The 26,270-nt window shown below is 41.0% G+C and overlaps 1 protein-coding gene across 2 annotated transcripts in view; it reads right to left on the reverse strand.

Annotated features, from left to right (window-relative positions):
* Window positions 1–609: 609 nt before the first annotated feature.
* The window catches only part of CHSY1 (chondroitin sulfate synthase 1), a 111,049-nt gene continuing 85,388 nt past the window's right edge, over window positions 610–26,270 (reverse strand). For both annotated transcript variants that reach the window (XM_043523962.1, XM_007053510.4), the window contains exon 3: window positions 610–3,952. In XM_043523962.1, coding sequence (XP_043379897.1) covers window positions 2,360–3,952 — 1,593 coding nt within the window. In that variant the 3' untranslated portion in view covers window positions 610–2,359. The remainder of the gene's footprint in view (window positions 3,953–26,270) is intronic.

A 26,270-nucleotide genomic window follows, 5' to 3' on the forward strand; every position in this document is an offset into this window, starting at 1 on the left:
CCCGAGACACTTCAGGCCCAATTTCCAGAAGCATGCAAGACCCATAGCTCCTATTGAAACTAACAGAAACAGTGAGTCCGCAGTGCTTCTAAAGATCAGTAGCCACTTTACATAGTCACATGACTCCAGCAGTTGGGGGTTTAAGAAAAACCACCATTGAGAGAGTTCTGATCAAAATGGAAGAGGTAGCAGTGAACAGGTGCTCAACATATCTGAAAAGTGGGTCTTAACTTTTATCATGCATAGGCTATACAAAATATTACAGAGTCCTTCAGCCTGGTAATTGGGTGCATTCCGTTTACAATTATGGGTAGCTTTGGACATCTTGATTAGCAGCTGAAGCAGTATAAACCTCTCCTCACAAGGCAGACTTCAAAGATCTCCATTAACAAATCTCAAGACAGTAAACAGTAGTAGTGGCAGTGGGTGAAACACCTTTTCCCCAGGGCTATTGCCTCTGAAATTTGGCACAGATGGCAAGAACTTGTGCATAAATGGTACTTTATTGTTAGGCTCATTTCACTCCCAAAATCTTTGCTATAATACTTACCATAAACTGGGCCTGCTATGTAAGATGAGGACTGAGGCAGACAACATGATGAGAGAGGATTGCAAATAAAAATCTTTATTGCATCTTAGGACCAAGTCTTTCAACACTTTCCATGCATTGAATCCATTATAAGTATCTACATCCTTGGGGCTGTCACCAAAAAAATACCGACAGTTGTATGACACCAAATCTAGGCTAGTTGCAAATGCAATTCACATTCCATAAACGTGTAACCACTGATTATTTTCCTATTGGAATATTCAAGCAGTTACTCCATAAAGGCCCCTTAAACCGTGGTACATCAAATCTAAGTACTGACTTTCGTTCTCTTTTACTATCCTTCACCTCCCATAGAGCAGGTCTTTAGATTACTGAAATGGAACTAGGGCAAAGTGGTGTTGGAGTACAATAGAAAAATATATTTTCCACTGGCTTTATTTTTAACTTCTGAGCTCAAGATATGATCTGCTTCAACAGCAATTTCCATCAGTGTTCTACGTCTCGATGCAGAAGAGTTCCCCCTCCTGTTGTTCACTTTAAGGCACTTTATTTGTATGTTTATTTACCCTTTCCTAGGTGATAACTCAGAGGGGTCATATTGTTTCTACTCAACATTTTCTCTCCCCAGTTCATCTTAGAGCATCAAAACAATTCCCAAGGTTATTTCAGTCACTCAGTAAAATTTTAAAAGGAATTTGGAATAAAAAATACTTTCAAAAGAAATCTTTGGAGATCACAGTTTACTGTAAGTAAGATGTACACTACCTTAAGAGTGAGAAAAAGCAATACATTCCTAATAGATATATAAATAAATGACTAACAGATATTCAAGAAAAGGGCAAGAACCTAAAACAATGGATATTAAATAAATTAAAGGTCTATCAGATACAGAAAACCAAAAGAAACTAGTAATCAAAGAATGTAACAATTGTTCCCATCAACATCTTGTAACTGATTGTACAAAATGAATGCAATCAGATTCAAGTTTCTAATGTTCTCATTAGGGATTTCAGATTTTTAGTTTTGTACCTTGTTTTGCAGTGAGAAATTCTCATTTCTCCCTCCCACACATTACAATTTTGCATTTCACCATCATGCAGTCTCTGTTCTAGACAGGAGAACAATTTAGAATACACAGAATCCACCATGGAATTTTTAATGTTAGATCCACATATGGACCAAATGTCAGACAAAACTTACATATGGACTAAACTGATACAAGGTTGTGCTTCTTTTCCACACACTCCTTCAAAAAGTTGCTTGGCCACAATAAGTAAAAGTACATTTTTGGTTGAAGTAATCAACCAATTGAAATACTCCTGAAATTAATAACCCAACTATTGCCACACTGTTTTGCATTGTTCTAACACAATTTGAACGTTATGGCTATTTAAAAAGAGTAGAATCTGCGTAATGTAACAGTCACAACACAACAGTTAGGTACAGTATTTTACCATTTTGCTTGAACGTTCAGGTTCCAATTTATAGAATCCTAGCAAAGACGACATCAATGAAAAAAGGTTAAAAAAAAAAAAAAAAAAAAGAAGAGGTCCTTTGTTCACGTGGAAACCTTATTTCAAGTCACCAGAATTATGCAGATCTGCCAGATAATACTCAGCCAAAATTTTTGTTCAAAGGCAAATATCAAATCACAGTTTTGTTCAAAAAAGCTCATTCTCAAAAGAGTTCTTGGTAGGAAAACACGATTTCTAAAATATATCCTTGTGTGGTCTTTAAAAATGAACTATCAAAACATTTCCCAAAAATAAATTAGATAATTAAAAAAGTCTTCTCCAGCACAGCTGGACATTAGGCTGTCCTCACTGAGCCGTTAGTATTGCTGCTTTTCCCAAAGCTCGGGTCATTTTTTTCAAGCCACAGTTCAGCCAACTGTTGTGTGGACCCATAAGTTGAAGCTTTGGACCCCAAGCACATTTTATATTGTTTTGGATCCAGATTGGGGTCACAAAAGACTGGATGATGTACGTGAACAACTCCGATTTCTTGGCTCCGGAAAGTCTTTAAGCCAGCTTGAATGACTTTGTTAAATAGGTCCACATCCTCAAGGCCCCAACCTTGGATAGAGACATCAAAGCCACCTGCTCTAAGGAGATCACCTTTGTAAATACAGGTAATGCCAAAGCCATAGTTCCTCCAGAAACCTGTTTTCTGGGTGAAGGCAAAATGATTGTCACTGGGAACTTTTCCTCTATAAACTATCTTTGGATCATACTGACTAAAGATGACTGGAAAGTATATTTGTTGGCCCAAAACTGTATTGGCTCTACATCGCTGGAGAAACTCTGTGGTAAACACTAGGTCAACATCACAGAAGAAGAGCAAAGACTCATTTTTAAACTGAGAAGATCCAACTTCAAGAGCCAGAGCCCTTGAGAATTCCCCAGACACTGGCAAGATCTGCATATCAGCCTTGGGGTACTTAATACGGTAATCTCTCATCAATTCAACTTGCTTTGCCTTATCAGGGTTTGAGTCAGAATTGAAAAGCAGGACGACTAGCTTGACGTTCTGACTGGGAATGAGGCAAGTTTTCTCAAAATTCCCCATGAACCTAGCAAACATATCAAACCGTCCAGACAGAGGAATCAAGATGTTGATCTTCTTGTCTTTGGGCTCCTTCCGCTCTGCTTTTGATCCAGTGAGCTGGAATGGAACAAACATCTTCAGTGAATTGGACAGGAAAGACAAGGATCCAGAATCTTGGTTAATTTTGCTGGCCAGCTCTTTGGCATCTATCTCTTCATGCTCCATAAACTGGATCTTGCTGAATGTCTGCTGTAAGTAGGCATGCCTTCTGACAGGCACGGTCATCTTCTTTCCCTTGTGTTTTTTGTATAGAAGCAGTAAGTCAAGAACATACTCTGCTCCATACATAGGATTAACTCTGCGATAGCCATATTGTATCTCCTTGAAATCAATGATCCGCCCTCTGGTCTTAGCATTTGCATTGATCATTTCCATGACCTGCATAACAATGTCATCCAATGCTTCACGCTGCGATGAGTCCATCCCTCTCCGAGGGGGCTGTCCATCAGCTGCAGAATAGAGATATTTTCCTGTAAGGAACTCCCATTCCAAGACCTCCTCACGCAGGCGTGGCTGGAACCTCATAAAAGAAGGTGGTATCCCCAGCTGAAGGTCATCTTTGTGTATTTCTGCATTGCTGTATTTGCTCATCAGGACAATTTCTCTGTGCAACTGTATAGTCCGGTAACGCAGTTCTGCGATTTTGCGACTCAGCATGTAACTATGAAGTCTATACTGGTATGGTGGGTTCTTGTTGGGATGCAGTGTTATAGCTCGGTGTATCTTGCTATTTCTAAGGTCTTTGATGTAGCCTTTTTTGTTCTGCTCATAATTTTCATAAAACAGCTGCTGCATCTAAAAAGAGAAATATTAAGTTATTATTTTTGCAACATTAAGATTTTAGCAGTAGTGTATTTGTGACAGTTACCCCACATAGCCCTACTGTATGAAAATGCCTCCGTGCTTATATGACCAGAAGTCTTTCTGAATAAGCTGTTCTCCATTTTAGACACAGGTTGTAGGGATACCAGCTGCTGCTCAAAGGAATTAAGAGGGTTATTCATTGTAAACTGGTGAAAGAAACATCTACCAAGGATTAGGATTATTATGTCCTACTCTAGAAATATCCTTATCTGAACAACTGTGTGCTAAGTAGATCATAAACTCATTTTTAGCCTAAGACAGCAACATCAGATAAAATATGTCAGTGTGTTTTTATTCTCTACGTTATAAAATGAATAGCATTTTTCTGTTTTTGTTTGTTTGTTTTTTTAAATGACATATGGAAAGGCAAGGACACTGTATTCAGAATAACTTATGTTTTCATTATCATGTCCTTTTAAACTTTTCCTTTACAGCCAAACTCTTCTAAAGAAAAATAATAATAGAGTTAAACTTGGACAATACTAGTGTGAAACCTAAACTAAACATTTTTACCAAAGATGCTAAATTCTATGTTTAATTTCTGCATTAGTAAACATGAGGGCACCACATTACACATATCAGGATTCAGTCTCTGTGGTAGCGGGTGATGTGGTCCACATTTTAAAAAAAAATTAAGTATTTCAAATAAAATACAGAGTTTAAATGATAACAGGTGCCTTCAAAAAGTACCGACAGCAGTTTCATAAAGTAAGTAAAACATAAGGTACATATACAGTAGAACATAAGCATTCTTAAAATGGGAATTGCTCTATTTCAAAATAATGAGGTGGCAGGTTGAGACTGGTCTACACTGAGAAGTTACATCTGCATAGCTATGTCTCTCGGGGAGTGAAAAATCCACACTCCTGGGAGACACAGTTAAGCCGACCTAACCCCCAGTGGCGAGAGTGCTAGTTGAGGGAAGAATTCTTCTGTCAACCTAGCAAGCACCTCACGGGCAGGAGGATTAACTACAACGGTGGAAGAAACCCTCCTGTCACGGTAGTGTTTACACTGAAATGCCACAGTAGTGCAGCTGTAGCCATTCAACCGTACACACAGCCGGAGATATTTTAAGGCAGAATGAGTCTAAATGTCAAATCTAAGAATGAAAGCCCATTCAAGCAGTGAGCTAAATGCAAATTATAAAATAATAAGAAATAACGAAATGAAGTCTCCATCTTAAAGATGCTAAAAGAAAGGCAGTTAAAGCTGCCACCATCCTTATGTGATCCTGTTATGTCTATGTACAGCAGCTAGAAGTCCCATCGCATGGGTCTCTAACTGCTTTGTGTCCTAAATTCAGCCCATTGTTGTGGAGGAGTATAAAGAGATGCATGCACGCACACAGAGATAAGGAGTGTTTGGAGTGCAAGTGGCCCACCACACTTTACCGGCACCTGATTTGCTTGGTCTGACCCACTATTTAAGAACGATGTTATATTAACTATAGCTGCATATTACTTGCAGTGGGCACATTACTTACACTACTACCCCTTATCATTTTTCCCTGACCACATTGCAGTAATCACCATTTCTTTCCCTCTCTTTCCCATTTCTTTGTCCTTCAAGACATTTGTTCTTTCCTATTCTGTCTTTCTCACGTTAAGTCATTCTTCCATTTTGTCAATATAAACTGTAAGCCCTTTGGAACAGAATCTATCTTTTACAAGGTGTATGTATATTTCCGAGCACAAAGGGGACCTGAACTTGGTTAGGGCCTCTAGGCCATAAAAACAGGTCAACTGACAAGAAATACATACCCTTTTGGAGTAGTGCATGATAGAAACTCTCCCAGATATAGAAGTAGAGTGTTATGGGGGTGGAACTCAATCAGACTGAAACTCTGTAGGAGCTGTAAGAGTTAAACGGACTGAGGCCTTCTTCAAGAAACCAGCTTTGAAGCATGGTTCCCATCCTGCCCTCCGTCCCTTTTTAAATTATGTGTATGTTGTTTCTGTTACTAATAATGGGTTACTGTAGTATATCTAGAGTCTTGCAGTTTTTGTTAAGAGCTCTGGGATCCCCATGACCCCATGTCGCACCCACTTAGAATCAATCCTGTAAGCACACTGTTTATTACAATGGAGAATTTATATAGCATGAACAAAAACATTGCAAGAGCACAGAGTTAGAGCATGTACTTTAATTCTAAGCTGTCTCCATCAGGCATGTCTTTTATAGTACTATATATAGCACTAGACGTAATACCACATAGTATCTATCTGTGGATTTCAACTGTCTGAATACAAGTGAAGGCACAGATTTCCACAGAACTTTGGAAGGCAAGATATATATATTTTATATTGTTTCAATAGGTAGCTACTGTCAGGTTCTTGTTTTGTTTTTTAAACAGCACTGATAATAGCATTTATTTTCAAATTCTGTTTTGGATTTAAAAAGAAAAACAAATAATCAAGACCATACAACCTGAGAGCATTTATTCTAAGATACCAAACCAGGGCACTCAAACACCCACAATAGGAAACTATGAAAAGCAGAAGCACTTTTAGGTTACTTTACTCAACAAAGTTTTAATAAAACACTGATCGGTAGGAAAAATTTTATGAAACATCTGAATGCAAATTAAGATATGGACCATTAACTAACTTTCTGAAATGAAAGTAACTGGTATATTTTAAGGACTACAATAGGTGCTTTCTAAGTAGGAATAAAATGTTAGTAGTTAAAGCCCAGACAATTAAATATGTTTTTTCCCTCTCTCCTCTAGGAGAGCTGACTTGAAAAGAAAAAAGTAGACGTGACTGGTGTTTCAAGTTTCAACTCAATGCAATTTAAACAGAAAACGTTAAATTCCCACACGGCCCTCCCAAAGTGGAAATTCTAACAAACCACTCACTGCAGTTGAGCTATCAGGGAGTGCTAGAATGCAGATACACCAAGGCTTCCAGAAAGTTTGTATATAAACATGTTTTTCAGAGGAATAGCGTGCAAGGATATTTTAATTGCTTTTCCTATAAAACTTCACGTCTCCTCCCTCCCAGACAAGCCACTCCCCATGTACTTCATAAGCATAAGCGGCCTCTTGTATGCTGTGGGCCTGATTCTCTACTCATTGAAGTTGACAGCAAAGCTCCCACTGACTTCAATGGTAAAGGATGTTTAAAAATAATACTGAGTCACACTTGATATACAGGCTTGGTCTACACTACCAATGTATGTTGGTAAAACTGCATTGCTCAGGGTGTGGAAAATCCACACCCCCCGAGCGACGCTGCTATCCCAACCTAACTGCTGGTGTAGACAGCACAATGTTGGCTAAGAGGGCTTCTGCCATTGACACAGCTACCTGCTCTTGGGGAGGTGAAGTACCTATGCCGATGGGAGAAGCTCTCTGGTTGGCATAGGTAGTGTCTTCACTCATTGCTTCGTGGTGCTTAAAAGTCGCTGTAGCACTGTAGTGTAGACAAGCCCTAAGATCCCATTTTAAAATGCTTTACAAAGGGCTAATAAATGGTTAATAGATGCTATAAGCATATTATATAGACTTAAGCAGTTTGTTATAGGTGGTTATGCACCAACAGAAGGTGTCATAGGTGGCTATATGCAGCTTATTGACCAGCTGAACTAACAATCGATTACCCATTTATTAAAACCACTCATTAATCCTGAGAGAGAGAGAGAGAGAGAGAGAGACATCTATTTAGCAACTCATTTTTTCCACAACTCAACCACGTTATCTCTGTGCATCCACACTTGCCATACTGCCAGTGCGTTCTGGGAAAAACTGAGCAGTTAACCCACAGTGCCTCCACAAAGGAGAAAGTGCTCCAGAGACAAGCATACAGAAGGGCACAAGCACCATATAAATGCAGCATACTCCGGGATGTCCTATTGCACACGGCTAGAAAGAAAAGGACTACCTGAATCAGTTATATAGTTAGGCCTCCCCCCCACTTCACCTTTGGGATGACTCAATTAAAGAAAAAAATCACCACGTTTTAGCCTAGATCACTAACAAGGGCAACCCGTGGTTAGCAATCACAGCTACTACCAGAGTAGTTGCCATATCCATGCAGAATGGGGGAAAACTGACTTAGCAGCAGCAGTGCTGAGAAGGATCTGGGAGTTGTAGTGGATCACAGCTTCAACATAAGTCAGCAAATGCAATTTTAGTTGCATTAACAGAGGCACAGCATGCAAGTCATGGAGGTTTCAGTATCACTTCTCAATTCTGATGAGGCCTCAGCTGGAGTACGGTGTCCAAGTTTGGATGCCAATGTATAGAAAGGATGTAGAGATGAGTGACAAAGATCATCTAAGGAATGGAATGCAAGCCATATGAATAAAAGGCTGAAGGAACTGAGTAGGTTTAGCTTGTAAGAGAGGAGATTAAGAGGGGATATGGGAGCTATCTTCAGATACTTGAAAGGCTGCCATAAAAAAAGATGAAGAAAAGTTGTTCTCTTTTGCTACAAAGGGCAGGACAAGAGGCAATGCATTCAAACTACAGCATAACAGATTTAGATTAAATTTCACGATAAAAGCTTCCTAACTATAAGAACAGTAGGACAATGGAAGAGACTTGCCTGGGGAGGTCACGGAAGCTTCTTCCCTGGAGGTTTTCAAAAGGAGGCTGGATAGCCATCTGTCTTGGATGATTTAGACACAACAAATGCTGCATCTTGGCAGGGGGTTAGACTAGACGCAGTCCCTTCTAACCCTATGATTCTATGTTGGGGGACACAATCCATGCTTGGAACCAATTATGCCACGCCAGCTATTTATATATTTGTTTAAAGGTTAGCATATGCAAGGGCCCTGATCTGAAAGCATTTGATCATGCTACCAAAAGGATTGCAGCCATGTTTGCTATTTGCACATTTCAGTGTTTGAGGATTTGGGAACACTAAACAGTTTTGACTTTTTTGTTTTTTAACCTAGTGACCATCAAAATGTGTAGACAGAAATCAAGAAGAAAAGATCAAATGATAGCAAGGTGGTCAATCTATGGAACATACAGTTCTCTACAGGACATTACGTGCAAGCTTTTGCACGACAAATTGGTTACTAGAGCCTCGCTAGTAAAACATGTATCCAAACTCCTCATTTGGAATACACTTCTCTAAGTATTTTTTTTAAAAGAACCTTTCATGGTTATTCATTTTGGGGATTATATTCTAAGCATGCTTTATTCTAATGCAGAGTACTGGAAATACAGGGACACAAAAAGGAGCTACTCTTTATTAATCAGTATTTACTCTAGACCTGTTGAAGCCTTAAAACACCCTAATGTTTCCCAATACGTTAGAGACTGAATGTTTAAACTGTGGTACAGCTGTTGTGGGCAGTATGGGCTTGGATCCAAAAGACTAACTGAAAGAGTGTTATGTTGATCATTTTAAATGAAGAAGTCTTTTGCAGGCCAAAAAAAGAGAGTGTATTGGAGAAAATGGACTTAAAAAATAAGGCCAATATATACAGAAACTGGCCTGCAGCCACATAATAGCCCCACAGGACATGCTCTCACAGATCCAGACTGTACTGCCACAGCGCAGAAAATACAGCTCCACAAATGTCATGAAAAGCAGCTCTGGACAACTCATGTTGTGTGGCATATTTATGAATACCCGAGATGCACTTTAAATACAAAACCTATCTAATTAAAACCTAGGATAATAGCTAATGTTGCATAGCTCGGGAGAACTTTGTTCAACAGCAGGTGAGCATCTGATCTCGGCAGCAGGTACTCTTCCACAAGAGGAAAGGAAGTGCTTAAGACAACCACACAGAGGCCTTGTCTATAGTTTTATTGCTTTAACTATGCCAGCGTAAAGCAGCAGCCTCCTCCCCGCACAGCGTAGGTGCAGCCATATGGGTATAAAAGTGCTTCTATTAGGATAGGTTATTCCAGTTCAGCGACGTGAAATAAGCTATCCTGATATAAAGCACCTTATGCCAGTAAAATTGCATCTACATTAATGGTTTTGCCACCTTAACTAGGTCAGTAAAAAACAACAACAACAACGACAACAACAAAAAAACAACCTCTTTGCACAGTTCTGCTAGTAAAATGTTCAATACTTAAACGAGGCCACAGGATAAAAGACTTTTCTTTATCATTGGTTTCAGAGTAGCAGCCATGTTAGTCTGTATTCGCAAAAAGAAAAGGAGTACTTGTGGCACCTTAGAGACTAACCAATTTATTTGAGCATAAGCTTTCGTGAGCTACAGCTCACTTCATCAGATGCATCCGATAAATAACAATAAATTTGTTAGTCTCTAAGGTGCCACGAGTACTCCTTTTCTTTTTTCTTTATCGGGTCGGGGGGAGAGGGAGGTGTGGAGTTTTCAGGAGATTCAAGTAACAGACCTTTGAGGGTGAAGGGACATTGAGGATTCTTCGTAATGACTCGATACAGGGTTTTGCGTTTTACATTGGATTGTGTCACATGCAGCCCCACACAGCTATTGCTGGGGTGCTCAAAGATACGCCGTACAATGGATATTACTGTGTTTAGGGGAAAAGGATAAAGCGTGATTTCCTACGCACATCACTCTCCCCCTTTAAACACAGCCTCTCTGTTTGCCACAACAAGAAGAGGTACAGAAAGCGTCATATACAGCGCTAGATGTTCATATTAAACTTCTGAACTGACCAACAAAACATTCAGGCCCCAATTCAGCATGTGCTCAGCCCATCCTTTTCAACTTAAGCACGTTTAACTACCCTCGACTCTAATGAGGTTTGTTTTAAATAAAAGGGAAAATATTGGTTGGACAAATCTCAAATGTGGTATCTAATGCAGTTTTGGAAAGGAACATTAGGGGTGCTACAAAATCGTTTTCGGCTCAGAACATATGTATTAAATAATTCTAAGCCTGCTCTTCAGAAAGAGTGAGCTGTGCCTGGCAAAATAAACTTCTTTTTAGGATATTACAAAGAACAGTGCTGGTGGTTCCATTTAAGCATCTAGAGTCTGCTAAGGCTGTCTCAGGATCTTCATTCCAACAGTGCCGTGTGTATTGCTGACCTCTATGAAGCTACTGCTCCCTCTCCCTCCAGAGTGTTTTAAAAGGCAAGCCAAACATCTCGGACAACTTTAAAGTACAGCAAATCCAAGGTCACCGAATTCCCAAGGAACATCTAGTCCAGCTGTAAATTACAAGAGGGACTGCATCTGAGTTTAATCTTTAGTTTACAATAGCTTACAACACAACTACTTCATTAAGCAACTGACCTTTTTGCTCCATCTCAATAAGCACAGAAGCTTAAAAATCTGTCCTGAATTTGCCCATTTCCAGTTTCTCCAAACAAAGTAATTTTGAATGGATCATACTCTCCAAATTTGCATCTCTTCTCCTTTCTACCACCCAACACAGTCACTTGTCCAAACAGCAGTTCTCCCTCCTGCCTCCAACGTTTGAGTGACATGTCTGGCGATGGTTGCCCTAGTATCATGGAATTAGCATTACTAACAGACCACAGTAAAACGGGATTTAAAGAAAATATAATAATTTAAGATCTCCTGGTTATGAAGTGGAGGAAAGAGATGGAAAATAAACCTTTTTTTTTTGTTTTGCAATGACCTTTTCCTGTGATCTAGACAAGGGAACCAGTCAGTTCACTGCAGTTGGAAAGTGAAGGGTCCTCTCACCCCTGCCCCCAAATTCAGTAATGGGAAACAGAGTGGGACGCTTAGTCGTAAAAAAAAAAAAAAAAAAAAAAAAAGACGAGACAAGAGCCTTCACAAGCATCTCTCAGGAGGAGGTTATTGCTTGGTTTGTTTAAATAATGTCCTCCCATTTGGAACATATAACATACTAGCCACACAGCTGCCATCACTCCAGTTCTATAAAGCCTCAGTGCTGCTTCTTTGCAGTTATTTTATTTTTTAAAGCAAAAAAGCAGAACTCTACTCTGCAAGTATTTTGTATCATAAGAGAAACAAAATAAAAAACAAACAAACCACCCTTAAAACTGGCTTTTTGAAGAGATTAGATTTGGTTATGCAAACCTCACAAGGTTTGGCTGTAATTTAGGATTCTGCTTCCAAAAGGATTCTTTCTGGCTTAATAGGAACAAAAACAAGGAGTGTGCCAATAAATGCTATTAAATGTTCTACCCTACAGCTACTAAAGAAGTGCAGCATCATAGCTGTCTAGGACTAATTTATATCACATTCACTTGAGAAAGTGTGTTCAAAATTCATTTTGAGCATTTCCAGATTAGGAGTCCAGTGGAAATGCACTGTCTCACTTGAGCTCTGACACTGACCTGTGGGAAAAATGATTCAGCTTTCCTTCACAAATTGAGGAGCGGCTGCCTTCACTGATCCAGACAAAATAGCAATGAACTAGTCGTAACTCACTTCTGATTTGTTCATTTAAGGCCAGATGCAGGGACTGTACCAAATTACTTTCGTACCAAATATTTTGTGTCGGATTTTATTGTTCCTCTTAGGGCTGGTCTACACTATGCAGTTAGGTTGACCTAATTATGTCGGTGTCTACACTACAGCCTTCCCCCACCAATGTAAGTGACCTACTACACAGTGTCTGTGTAGACACTGTGTTCCTTAGTGGCTGTCTTGTCAATTTCATGGCAAGAGCTGTGAAATTGACAAGGAAGCCAGGCAGCTAGAGCCCAACTACCTCCTGCTCCCCTGAAGAGCTGGGGGAGGCGGCGGGGCTGGACCCAGCTTCTGGCTGGAAGCCCAGGCAGCTGGATTCTGCCCACTTCCGGCTGGGAGCCTGGCAGCCATATCAATTTCACAGCAATTTCACAAGACTGGCTGGCTCCCAGCAGGGATTGGGCAGGGAGCAAGGGGAGAAGCCTCAGGTGGCTTCCTCCACTCTTCCAGGCAGAGAATGGGAATGTGGGTACAGCCAGTAGGGAGCCTGTGGGGAAGTCGGGTTCCTGACAGGGAGTGCAATGGAAGTGTGGGGAGCCGAGAGCCTGGGTTCTCAGCTCCCCATACTTCCCCTCTTAGGTTGATGGAAGCACTCCTGGTGAGGATTTAGTGGAAGCACCCCTGATGAGTAGGAGTGTGCACCACTGACCCAAGATGGGTAGTGTGGACAAGCACCACTGCAGTAATTACGGTGGTGGCTGTAAGTCAACCTGATATAGGTTGACTTACCTTTCTAGTGTAGACGTACCCTTAGCTTCCACGGTGCTGAGATGCAAACAAACTTGGGTTTTGTTATCACTGACAGCAGCCCCATGAAAAGAACAGCCACAAACAGCCTGGAAGTTTGTATCTGTTCTATTTCATAGAAAGCCCCAAGATTTTGCAGGAGAAGCTTCAGATAAGCAATCCAGAGAGGAGTTATCCATTGTTCTAGGTCGCAGATGAAGTGTAGGGCAGTTCTTGGAAACACAGAAAGCTCTACACATTGTATTATAGCTGGCAGCAGTGAGCTGAAGACATCTTAAGGGGTGTAGCATCAATTTCCATCTTTTATTTTAATGATGCAATAGCACACCAAGGTTTAGAAATAGGATTCTCCATAGAATGGACCTTGTTTGCCAAACTGACCTTATATATGGATTTTAAACAGGGTGTTTTCTCATCTAGTAGTTCTTCTGTTATTTTCCACCTCCTGTGGATGGCAATATCCTCTCCTCACAGAGGCACTCTGCACCACTTGGGATGGGGTAGAGGGGAACACTATGGCTACTTGGTAGCCAACAGAAAGGATCATTGCTCACAAATATAAAGATGATAAATTGAGGCCGTTAAAGTACTTAAAATCAAATCAATAAAAAGTTACAAAGAAAAAAGCACAGAAGTAAAAAACAACCTTTTCTTAATAGTTCCCGCACTACCTCATATATGTATGTATATCAAGGCCAGTGATACTGACAGAGCTGTAGCAATAAACGGGTCAAACCCTGAGGTCTTTCTTAAGCACTAGATCCTGCAACAGGGCTCCACCCGGGGATTATTATTAGTTGTACTATTACTGTAGTGTGTCTGCCCTTATGGATCTAGCTGCAGGATGTGGCCTTTGCAGCTTGCCTAACATTAGGGATTTTTGCACCAATATAGCTACGTTGGTGCAGCATCTTTCAAGCAAACCCCCAGTGTAGGTGTTCTACACCAGTGCAAAATGGAGACTGCACCATTGCAACTTACCTCTGGTGCACGATGTCTATACTAGAGGTTATTACTGGTGTATCTGTATCAGTGTACATGCACTGCTGATTCCAGAACACCTAGTCCAAATCACCAGGAATCTGGAGCACATTAGATTTCTGCAATTATGGGACCAGCAAAGTGTCTGTATGATTCTGATGCAGCAGTTCTCCTCACGGTTGCCTTAACTGACATTGCCTCTATACCACCAGAGCTGACATAGGAAGTGATGTAACATAGTATATATTTTTGCATCATCTACTCTAGCAACATGAAATGCTTTCATATGAATAGGCATCTGCTCTGATGCTAAGGCAGCTACACATTGTGTCCTGGCATGACAGTTTATTTAATCCATTTTTGTAACTTCAAAAATGGGCTTGTTCTATCAACTTCACCATCATCTGAAATAATACAAGGAGTGACTGGGACACAGTATCTATGGCTTGCTAGAGTCTTCCATTGTAAACTAGTTTAACACTGGTGAAATGTGAAGGCTAGCCAATAAAAATGAGACATTTGCCTATGGAATCTCATCAGCATCGCTCTGTGACATCTTTCAGAGAGTAGCACCAAGTCAGTATTGAACTAGTGCCCCAACGCAGTGCTTATGAACTCTGGGAGATGCCATTTTTGGACTGATACTAAAAACTCGTCACCAGTTAAAGCAATCCAATACTGGTAGCGTTTTTTTTTTACCAGAACACGTGTTGGCTTTGATGTCTGACCAAACTGTCCCTGTGGGTAGTTACAGTCTGCTGACTTACCCAATTTCTCCTTAAAGGTTCAAATGGTTAGTGCATTATTATTCTTCACTTTCAGTCCTGGACTATTTAGCAATTCTGGGCACTGATTAAAAGTTGGTGTTTTCCACTCCCGGTGTGACTGCATTTCCCGGCTCCATCATTACGTATCAGCCCTGAAATAGATCAGATATGCCAGCCCAAAACACAACTGCTAAAACAATATTCCTTGCCGGCCACATCACCCACCCTTGGATTCCCCCTACTGTCTGACACTTTCACTTCGTCAAATTCAAACTTTCTGTCCTCAACATCAAAGCCCTTCCCTGTCTTTAATCACACGTGCTTCTTTCACACTGCCTACTATGCCAGTGATGCTGGTCTCGAATGGTTGCCAATCCTCCAGGATTGGCCTGGAGTCTCCCGGAATCGGTATCAATCTCCAGGTGACTATTGAAAGCAATCCAGGAGATTTTAATAGGATATTTTAAGAAAATGACATTATGTTGTGTTGGAAAAGAAAATCTCCCGGAATGGCTTCAGTCAGGGTTGGCAACCCTAGCTGGTAGTTAGTTCCAGACTCCCATCCATTGCTTTTGGACTGAGAACCCTCCTACAGCCTTTTGGGAGACAGGAATTCACCCAGAAATCAGGACGCACACAGTTAAAGTGCTGCCGTAACATCAGCTCCTTAGACACTGAGCAAGGCACTTTCTTCCCAGTGGCTTTTAGCTGATTCCTGCATGCGACGCAGAAAGGCTGCTCCCTGAACCTGTTCCCCAACCTCCAATCTCAGATTCTCAGCCTGCTGTCCTGCAGCAGCAGCACCTAGTCAGTCCTGCAGTCCACCCAGTGCCTTCTTGAATGGCATCCCCATCCTCCAAAGGGAAGAGAATTGGCAGTAGGGATAGGATTTCCTGCCTGCTCTCTAGCCAGTCAAGGCTCTGGTTACAGAGGGCTGGCCATTTACACTTTTGACAGGTGGCCTGGGAAATTCAACACTTGACTGTCTACTTCTCCCACAGCCAGCTGTGCTCCTCTTTCATGCCAACCTGCACAAGCTGATGTGTGTGGCCATTGCCCTCTCCTCCGAACCCCTTCTCAAGATCCACTTCTGTCGCAGTGCCTATAAGAAATAAGCCAGCTAATAAAAAGGCATAGTACAAGGACACATTTTTAAAAGAATATGTATTTTGATGGCATATTTTCCATTCTAGTCACCCTTGTGTTGCTTTCCTTCCTAAAATGGTAAACTCTTGGGATTGAAGACTGTGCCTTCATAAATTTGAAAGTACCAAGCACATACTGAAATGCTAGTTCATTCTATAAAGCATAAGTTCAAAGTGCCACACTTCATTTTGCTTGGCACTCACAATGAACCTTTACAGTTTTTGTTGTAAACCCCATTTAATTGCACTGTACATAATCTAATCTGCTAGCGACATTTTGTCAAGTAAAGTTTATAATCTACATTAGCCTGGGCCATTAGAATAATGGCCTAGTTTTGCCTAGTGCCTTCCTGTGTCAGCCTGATTTCCTTAGCCATTCAGGACAGAAGTGTTCTTAGCTCTGGAAAATGACCACTAGAAACACTTATGCTCAGGAAAGGAAGATTATTATTAGTTCACTAAGAAGCTACAAACTTTGCAATGCACACCTAGCAATAAAGCAACTGAATGACACCTAACGGCGCATAAAGGCCAATTTACAAGTTACTGTGTCTCCCCATAATACTCAAAGAAAAAAATAATCCTCCATTCACATGCCCTTGTTACTTTTTACCGTAGCATAGCCATTGGGGTAAGATAAAGAATCGTTTAAAGAGATCACACTATAGCAGCGAATCTGCTTAATGTGATACATTACAAATAGCCCAATGGGAAATATGGTGTATCAGGTACAGCAACATTCTGGGTACAAAACAAATAATAAAGAGGAACATCAGAGTCTCTGTGAAATAAAGAAAGACATATTAGCCAGCTCCCTGTGATATATTGCAGTACCATTGTCCAACATTAAATTTAGCATTTATGGAACAAGGGTAATTTTTGTCTGTCGCATATTTCTTCAGCAGCCTATGACCATAAATTAGCCCTCCCTGCACAGTCAATCTGTTTTTTACTGGGTACTGCTAAGAATGGTGATAAAGCCTATTCGAGCACTGGCTTGTGTGATGTGTCCACTAGGACAAGAACTAACCCCCCAACTAATTTCATAAGGAGAACAGTGTGAGATGGCAGCCTTCTGTATTTACTGAAGCAACACAGCATTGTTTCAAAGTGTGTGTGTGTTTCAAAGGTACATGTGATTCTGGCCAAAAGCACTGTTTTATAATTGCTCAGAATAGCAAAAAAGCAGCCACAAATTCTTGTGCTATGCAGAGAAACCACATGCTTACTTACTTCATTAGACTCTTACTGGATAGCACTGGCTCGAGCACACTACAGTTTTGAAAGCCTATATGGTAAGGAGCACTGCGTGGTATGCAGTTACTGCAGATGTACATTTCCACAGTTAAATGCTAGGATTGTGAAAGCATTTGGGAGGTGGGGGCGGGGTGCAGTCACGTCATTACTACACAGGACTGAAGGGAGGACAGATTCTCCATTGTCCAATAATCTCGACTATACCTTAAGACTGTCCAATAGTAGCTGCATCTGAATGCAATAAACTACCCTCTCTCTTATCATTGGGAAACATCTGAATTAAATTTATAGAATTTCAAAGTTATATTTGGCTGTACAAAACCCTAAGATGACACAGCCTGTGCCCCAAAGAACTTGGACTCTCACAGATGATGCACGTAGTCGCTAGGTCACAAAAGGATATGGATACTTTGTCAATGAGATTAGTAGAGGAATGCTGCCTATATAGTAGGGTCATCATTCTTTAAGTAATTTGACTTTCTTGCATTTATATAAAAAGGCTACATAAGACCAGTATGAAGAGCTCTAGCTATAAAATTCTCCTATATTTGTAAATGGTGTCTCTGAAGTGTAAAAAATAATAATTTTAAGATGGTATATTTAGGTCACTTTTCAGGAGAGGTAGAAGTGCATGTAGCTTACTAAGCAAAATAAAGAGACTCCTTTTAATAGATTTACAGGAGATACAAATCCAGGAGGTGCGCACCAGCCAAATGATGGGAATTGAGAAGCTGTGTATATTTGTTTGTGTGTATATATGTACACACAGAGAAAGCAAGTCAGAACCCATGCCATTCCTCCAAATTTTGCATATGTTTATAGCTTTAAGAGAGCCTGCGTCTTCCTACACAGCTATGATTTTTATTGTCATCCCATTGGTGGAACAACTTTCTAATTACTGAAATAAACTGTCAGACAGATTGGCATTCCCACCCTCTCCCACAGTATCACTCTCCCAAGTGAGCCCATTAGTTCAAATATGGTTAGAGATTTCACATGGAGTTGCTGACTAACTGTATATGGTCTGAGGTTTTTCTGGAGGTTTGCTCTCTGGCATAGTTTGGACAAGTAACAAACAGCATGAGTCTGGGGCACTACGTAACAGAGTATGTTGTAATACATGCAGTGTGTCAGACTGAGGGTGGGCTCACCTCCTCGTTTGTGTTTTTAAGCTATACAGATATATGCCGCCTATAATTTAGCTTTGGCACTAAAATTTTCAGCGCTGCTTTTAAAACTTTATAATGCTTTAAGTAAAAGCAGGAAGTGTGGTTACCAATAGCTCCCATTACACTGAATGAAAACTCATTAGCCACTATTAAAAGAGTGAAATACACTGCCTCAACTTTGGCAATCAAATCCTTCACAAAATTTGTCAATCAAGCAAGGCATGGATTTAATTCTCTTGAATGTTTCTGCTGCTTGCATGTGAAAAGCTTTCTGATTTCTCCCCATGGTTTCTCTTTCACTCCGCTTCTGTACTGGAAGATAGTTCAGGTTCTTGCAACCCACTTCTGCTGATGGGACTTCAGAACTCAGCCACCATTTCAGAATTCTGATATTTCAGCTGCCTGTTGCTGCTACATCGGCTGCTTTTAATGGATTCATTTGTAGCTACAGTACCCAATAGCAGATTTTGAAGCACATATAGCCTTTATACTCGGGCTCTGAATGCACATCCAATACAGTGCGTTTCCCTTCTTTTGTAGGGATAAGGCCTCTCTAGAACTGCAGAAAGAAAAACGTGTACTTGCAGAGTGAAATGTGAAAAATCCTGGCTTTCCCTGTCCCCATTTCTACCAGTTTGGGAGGTGGTGGGCAAGACAAGTTACTTCTTGTGCATCACACACAGGTCTGGCAGCTCGGCACCCTTTAGGAGGGTTGCTGCTGAGTCCAAGGTAGGAAGGAAGAAGAGAGGAGGGGTCAGCAACTGGAAGGTGGGATGAGGCTCTTGTCACCGAAGAGGCAGGTTCATGTGAGTGTTTTACATAGGAACGTAAGAGCGGCCATACTGGGTCAGACCAAAGGTCCATCTAGCCCAGTATCCTGTCTTCTGACAGTGGCCAATGCCAGAGGGAATGAACAGAACAGGTTATCATCAAGTGATCCATCCCCTGTGGCCAATTCCCAGCTTCTGGCAAACAGAGGCTAGGGACTCCACTGCTGCCCATCCTGGCTAATAGCCATTGATGGACCTATCCTCCATGAACTTATCTAGTTCTTTTTTTTGAACCCTGTTAAAGTCTTGGCCTTTAGGGTGGAGGGATTGTGGCCAGTTTGATTAGTAGAAGGATCAGGATATGGAATAGTGTTCATAGTGTCACATACATGACTGCAATGCCTTGCCTTCCTGTGAGCCATCTATGAATGTTTAGTGTTTGACCTGTTGCTTGGAATGGTTTTAGACCATGGGTATCAGTGGAACAAATGGAGCATGACTACTTTTTTTCCACTACCCCTTCCTTACTGTTCTTCGGAGGCGTTTATTCAGCAATTAAGCAGCTCTGGATGAGAAAAAACTGGTGATAATGCAGTGTCAGGAACCATCTAACTTGGAATGCCAAATCCTCTGCTGTCAGTTTACTGCAGTATTCAGTCCTCTCATTACACCATTATTTTGGTCAATTAAATCTTTTAAAGCATACACAAAAGCATCTAGGAAGATGACATTTTCATAAGTTTTATATTGCCCTTCTCGTCATACCCTGGGTCTTGTTGAGCATCTATAATTTTTTGTTATCATAGCATTGTTGGAAATAGCAGCAGAAAATTCGCTTTGAGTCCTTTTAAACCGGAACAAAATAAAATCTAATCCAGCAGCCACCCAAAACACATGCTAGGAACCAGTCTCTTCAGATGACCTCTGCAGTCTGGTGTGTTGCTAAAGGCCAGAGGAATTTGCCATTGCCTTTAGAAAACAACATATCCAAGGTATGTTTGTTTTGGGAAGGCATCTGTGCATGCCCCAGAACCGTTTTGATCCATGTGGGTGAATAAATTACTGTGCCTCTCTGAATGCCTCTCTTTTGATTTACGGAACACAGACTTCTCATTCCCATGCACTTTGTCATAAATATTCTTGAGCATCATAGTGCACAGTCATCACAATGCCACACAGCAATCCATCCAGAGTGCCACCTTTTACTTGGTAAAGAGTCTAATGATAGAAGATAGCTGATTGCTTTCGTTTTGGTATTAGACTTAGGCCTGATTTACACTGCAACGTTAGGTTGATGTAAACCCCCTTGTTTGGACCTAGTTGTGCTTGCACCTACACACAAGTCTGCTGGTCCCGCTATGCAAGTGCCCTGCCATGGCAATGCTGCAATACCACCTCCCAGAATGGCATGGAGCCATAGTCAGCCTACTGTGGTTGATGCATTGAGAGGGTCAACACCGCGTGACCTACGTTGACTCTAACTGTCCTCCAGCAGCCTTCCACACAGTGTCCCACTGGTCACAGTTGTGACCTGCACTTCCCACGGGTCATGAACACCAGAAGCCAACACCCTCTTTAAAAACGCCACGTATTTTTGAAATGCCATTTCCAGACTGCCCAGTGTGGCGAGCACACATAGCAGCAATCCCTTGTTGTGGGCAACTGCCCAACCTACCATGCTGGCTACATGCTACAGACACACTTCTGCCTGGAGTAGACAGGAGGTATTGGATCACCTGGGTCTGTGGGGAGAATAGGCTGTGCAAGCACAGCTGTGGAGCAGTTGTATAAATGGCGAAGTATAAATGGCCAAGTACTCCTACACTGGCAGGTGCTCCTCATGAAGACCTGGCCTTAGCCCACAGAAGTCGTAAGTATGAAGGAAGAAAAAAAGTGCTAACTGCTTCTTCCCACAACAAACATACCAAGGCATGACTAGGGCAGGAAGAGTCTCTTTCTACACTGCTTTTGCAAAGCACACACTCACATATGGTGCTGTGTATACTAAAAAAAAACTCCAGACAAACTGCATTCAGTGTTGTGTAAAGAAGAATGATGGGATCCATTATGTGAATCTTAAAACGTAGCTTGGGGGCTCTTGTGCATAACAGCCTGTTTAGTATTAGCATTATCCAAAAAGAACTGGAAAAGTGTATTACAGGATATTAAAGAAATATATCAGGATATTAAAACTAGTCTTTACTAAACTGTTAGCAGGCACCACCACAATATGGTCAGACCACAAAGCTTAATGAAGCCTAGGAAATAAGCATCAAAAATAATCTGAAGCACATTAAATGAATCACAAACAAACTCCACTAAATCCATGAACTCAGAAAGGATACTTCTTTGCCTTGCTTATAATGGGTGAGGAATCAAATGCACATACATCATTCACATATGGTAGCATGCAATTAATCACCTTTGGTAGTTTTCAAGTATGGTTTCTATTTGGGGGGTGGGATTCTAAAATCCTAGGAATTCCTAAATATGGCATACCAGGATTTTGCAACAGGAATTAAAGTGACACTGTCAAAGCCAAGAGGCTGAGAAGTTGACCAACCCTGATTGTCTTCCTCCCCACCCATTTATAAACCCTATAAACTTAGTCAGTTAATACAAAGGCATAGTGATCAGCTGGGCGACCCACTCAAACAAGAAACGCCAGTGCTGTCTGTTTAACATCTCAGCAGATGAGGTATGTTTCTCTCACTGTACTGCCTCTCTTCCCTACAGCACTAGAAAATGGAAGCAAGATTCAGAATATCTGAATGTGATTTACATTATGCGACTACTGTATTTGTACTGTGAAGTTTATGTATAAAGCAAGAGCATTCCCTTCATGGTATCTCCCTCACGAGACAATTTCCTATGAGATTTATAGTGGCAGAACAGTGCACCATTGGGTTACTACATAAAGTGGATTAAAAAAAATAAAATCATAGAAATGTAGGGATCTTGAGAGGTCATCTAGACCAGCTCCCTGCACTAAGGCCAGACCAAGTAAACACCTAGACCATCCCCGACTGGTGTGTGTTCAGCTTGTTCTTACAAACCTTGAATGACTGGGATTCCACAACCTCCCCAGGAAGCCTATTCGAGACCTTAACTACCCTTAGAGTTAAAAAAGTTTATCTTAATATCTAACCTAATTGTCCCTTACGGCAGATTAAGCCCATTGTTCTCCATGTCCACTGAAGATAGGACAAGAAGTAATCACTCTCCCCTTTATAACAGTCCTTAACACACTGGTGGGCAACCTGCGGCCAGTCAGGGTAATCCGCTGGCAGGCCACGAGGCAGCGTTTACATGAACTGTCGACAGGCACGGCCACCCACAGCTCCCAGTGGGGACGGTTTGCCATTCCCAGCCAATGGGAGCTGCAGGAAGCGGCACAGGCCACAGGGACATGCTGGCCGCCGTTTTCCGCAGCTCCCATTGGCCGGGAACGGCAAACCGCGGCCACTGGGAGCTGCGGGTGGCCATGCATGTGGACGGTCAATGTAAACACTGCTTCGTGGCCCGCCAGAGGATTAGTCTGATGGGCCGCAGGTTGCCCAACACTGCCTTAACGTATTTGAAGACTTATCAGGTCCCCCCATAATCTTCTTTTATCAAGCCTAAACATGCCCAGTATTTATAACCTTTCCCCATAGGTCAGGTTTTTCTAAACGCTTTATCATGTTTGTTGATCTCCTCTGGACTAAAGTCCAGAACTGGATACAGTACTCCAGGTGGGCCTTCACCAGTGCTGAGCAGAGCAGAACAATTACCTCCTGAGTCTTACGAACAACAATCTTGTTGATACACCACACAATGATATTACCCTTTTTCACAACTGCTCCACATTGCTGTTTCATATTCAATTTGTGATCCTCTATAACTCTCAGATCCTTTTCACCAGTAAAATCATTTAGCCAATAATTCCCCATTTTGTAGTTGTGCATTTGATTTTCCTTTCTCAAGTGTAGTACTTTGCATCGGTCTTTATTGAATTTCATCTTACTGTTTAATTTCAATTTAGTGCACGTTGAGTGTCTGATTAATGAGAGCTTGTGAAATTTACCACTTCTCCACAGAGCAGTGAGCCAGAAAATAGTGCCAGCACCAGCTTTCTGCCCATGAAGCCCTAGGTATGCGATGGTAGCCCAGCCTTCCTGAATCATCCATTTGTGGAGTTCTCTGTTGAGAGACTTAAGAAAAGGTGCAATTGTGGTATAGCCCCATGTCCACCAGGAACCAGAACAAGACTACCCTACCCACTCCACACAGACTCTACCTTCAAACCCTGTTTAGAAAAAAATGCCTGGAAGGTAAACAAAGTGATCTTTACCCACCACATAACTTCCACTTGAGACCCATTGAAAGAGCTTGGTAATAGCCCTATCTTGAGGTGCCAGCTATTGAACAAGAGAGAGTCCATTCTGCTGGTTTCATTTTTGTTGTAAGCAAATTAACTAGACTAGCAGAGGCCCCTGTTACAAGTTGGTATATGGATGTGGAAATTGTGCAGTGAAAGGTCATTGATAAATTGGTAAATTATTATTTAAAAAGCAGTAAAAAACACACTTAACTAACAGCAGGGGACAATAGTGTAATTCTAGAAGGTTGCAATTTGAAGATTCTGGACCATGTGTTTCTTTGCAAGGGGAAAAAAAGGGTATATTGGTGACTTAGCAACAGCAGCAATACTGAAATATGAACGGTCCACAGAGCGCTTGCTATTTTAAAGAAGACAGGACTCCTCTCCCAACTGTCCTGTCTGAGTTTACATTCAGACAAGTAGCATATGAAGGGCAAAGCTCTTCTCTTGTGTCAACTGGACTAGGTCCACTGGCTTCAGAGGAGCTGCACCAGTGACACCAGCAAAGAACTTGGGCTAAAGTTCTTACACTAAGGACCAGAGAATGAAATCCACTGCATTGGGGAAGATAGCCAGGTCTGTATTACAAGTGAGGAAGGGAGATGTGAAGTAAGAGAAACAAAAATATTGTACTGAGGTAGTGGTCAGGGTTACAACAGCATGAATCTTTGGTCATAACCATGAAGGGAGAATACATCTGTAAACCTCAGTGGCAAATGAAAGAATATAATTTTTCTTTCCTTGGACACTATATATTGGAGTTTACATCATGCTAAATTGAAAATTTAAGTTCTGTTTTTCATTATTAAAAAGAAGCATGGAAAGATCAGAGTCAACTGTCCGTAAAATGAATTTTTAATCCAAGTCATATATAAACTGCACCAAAGTAAGTAGTCAGAACATAAGAGTTTAAATACCCTGAGGAAAAACCACAGCTCTGGAATACATTTAAAGAAATGTTTCCATTTTCCTAGGTACTATATCAGGTTTTTGGCCAGACATTTTAGATTGCACTGTACTAAAAATACAGTTCTACTTTGCAACAGATAAAAATTTTAGAAGCATGATGAAATGCAGCAATTAATTAGAATGTGCCTTTGAGCTATTTTATTACATTATCTAATGTCTTTAAGGAGTAGATTAGCTCACAGTGCAAACATTCTGGTTTCCCAGAGTTAAGGCACACTGCTAGAGACACAACTGTTTCAATAGGGGCGGTGCTAGTAAGGTTCTGTCATGGTTTCCCTTACCAGGAGGAGCAAGGATTCTTGTCCACGAACAATGTAAAAACAGTGTTACGGAACCATGCTATAGACTATTTGTGGGGATAGTTTACAGCACAATTCTTGGGGGAAGTGATCCCTAGTTATACTGGTTAGAAGGCTTTTGCCTGTCTTTCCTAACAACAACTGGTTTTGGACAAGATGGTAATCGGCACTGTTCTGATCCTACTGTGGACAGGGCCTTGATACGCTGGTGAACCCAACTACACAAGTTGGAGTTGATGGTGTACTGAGTCAGGATTTTCAGCAATTTCAGTATTGGGAGGTGGGGAGAGGAAAAGACAACTAACTCATTCCAGAGTGGCTGTGCATGAAAATTAATGCACTAATTTGTTAATACAACTAATTATCTGGAGAAAATAATCGCAGGGCAGAGATATAGGAGATGCTGATGGAAAACCACTTTGACGGAAGCTAGAAATATTAAATTCATTGATGAATTAAAGCATGGTTTGCAAAAAAAATTATTATAACAAAAGGGATGTCTTACATCTGTAATAACCTGGGCCAGTGGAAGAGATTTACACTGAAGCTATACAGGTTACATGGGAAGACCCTGATTTACAATGGCTGCGGTTTTGTTTTCCTTCTGCTTTGCCTAGATAACTAGTATAACAAGATGCAGTCTCTACTTTTTTGTGGTAATTTTGTTGCTCAGAACTCTTGCCGCTTCCCCCCCGCCTGCAGGTAAACCAAGAAATGGAAATGGCTAAGGAATACAAACCTTAGGAGTGTTTATGCCTGTCAGAGCAACATCCAGTAGTTGCTGTTTGCTTAGTAATTAACACTTTTTCCTCAAAAAAAAAAAAAAAAAAAAAAGCACAGTGCAGGATACAGAAAATAAGCAGCAGTCTCTCAAGAGAGGGGAAAATAAAGGACAAATGTCAAGGTTTTAAGTTAAGAGCCTATACCTGCATACTGATTGTTGCTCTCTAAAGAGAAATTGCACTTTACTGCTCTATAAAACTCTATAAACCATACTTCTAATTCTGAAGGTTGCCTTCAAGAAGCAGTTTAAATGCAAGTTTTACACTCAATGATCTACGTTAGACGAGATGGTTTTTGTATGCATTATCTCTAAAGTCTTATTTTTCTTAAGAAACTCTGAACGTACAGAGCTATAAAAACTAGTCAAGGAAACTACCTCAGAATACGAGGTGTTGATTGCAAGATGGAGCCTCATTACTTGGCAGAGTAATATTTATTCTGAGACATACACTATGAATTAAACATTTACATCACCCAATAAAAGTATAGAACCTCATTTTGGCAGCTGCACAAATTCTGGGTTTGACAGCACTCCCAACATACTGTGCTTCCTTTGACTGCAGACAGTTTCTCTTTCGGTTTTCAGAGATTGAACCGTTTCAAAACGAAAGAGCTAGAATGCCA

The sequence above is a fragment of the Chelonia mydas genome, chromosome 10 (genome assembly GCF_015237465.2).
Source record: "Chelonia mydas isolate rCheMyd1 chromosome 10, rCheMyd1.pri.v2, whole genome shotgun sequence".
Lineage (NCBI taxonomy): Eukaryota > Metazoa > Chordata > Testudines > Cheloniidae > Chelonia > Chelonia mydas.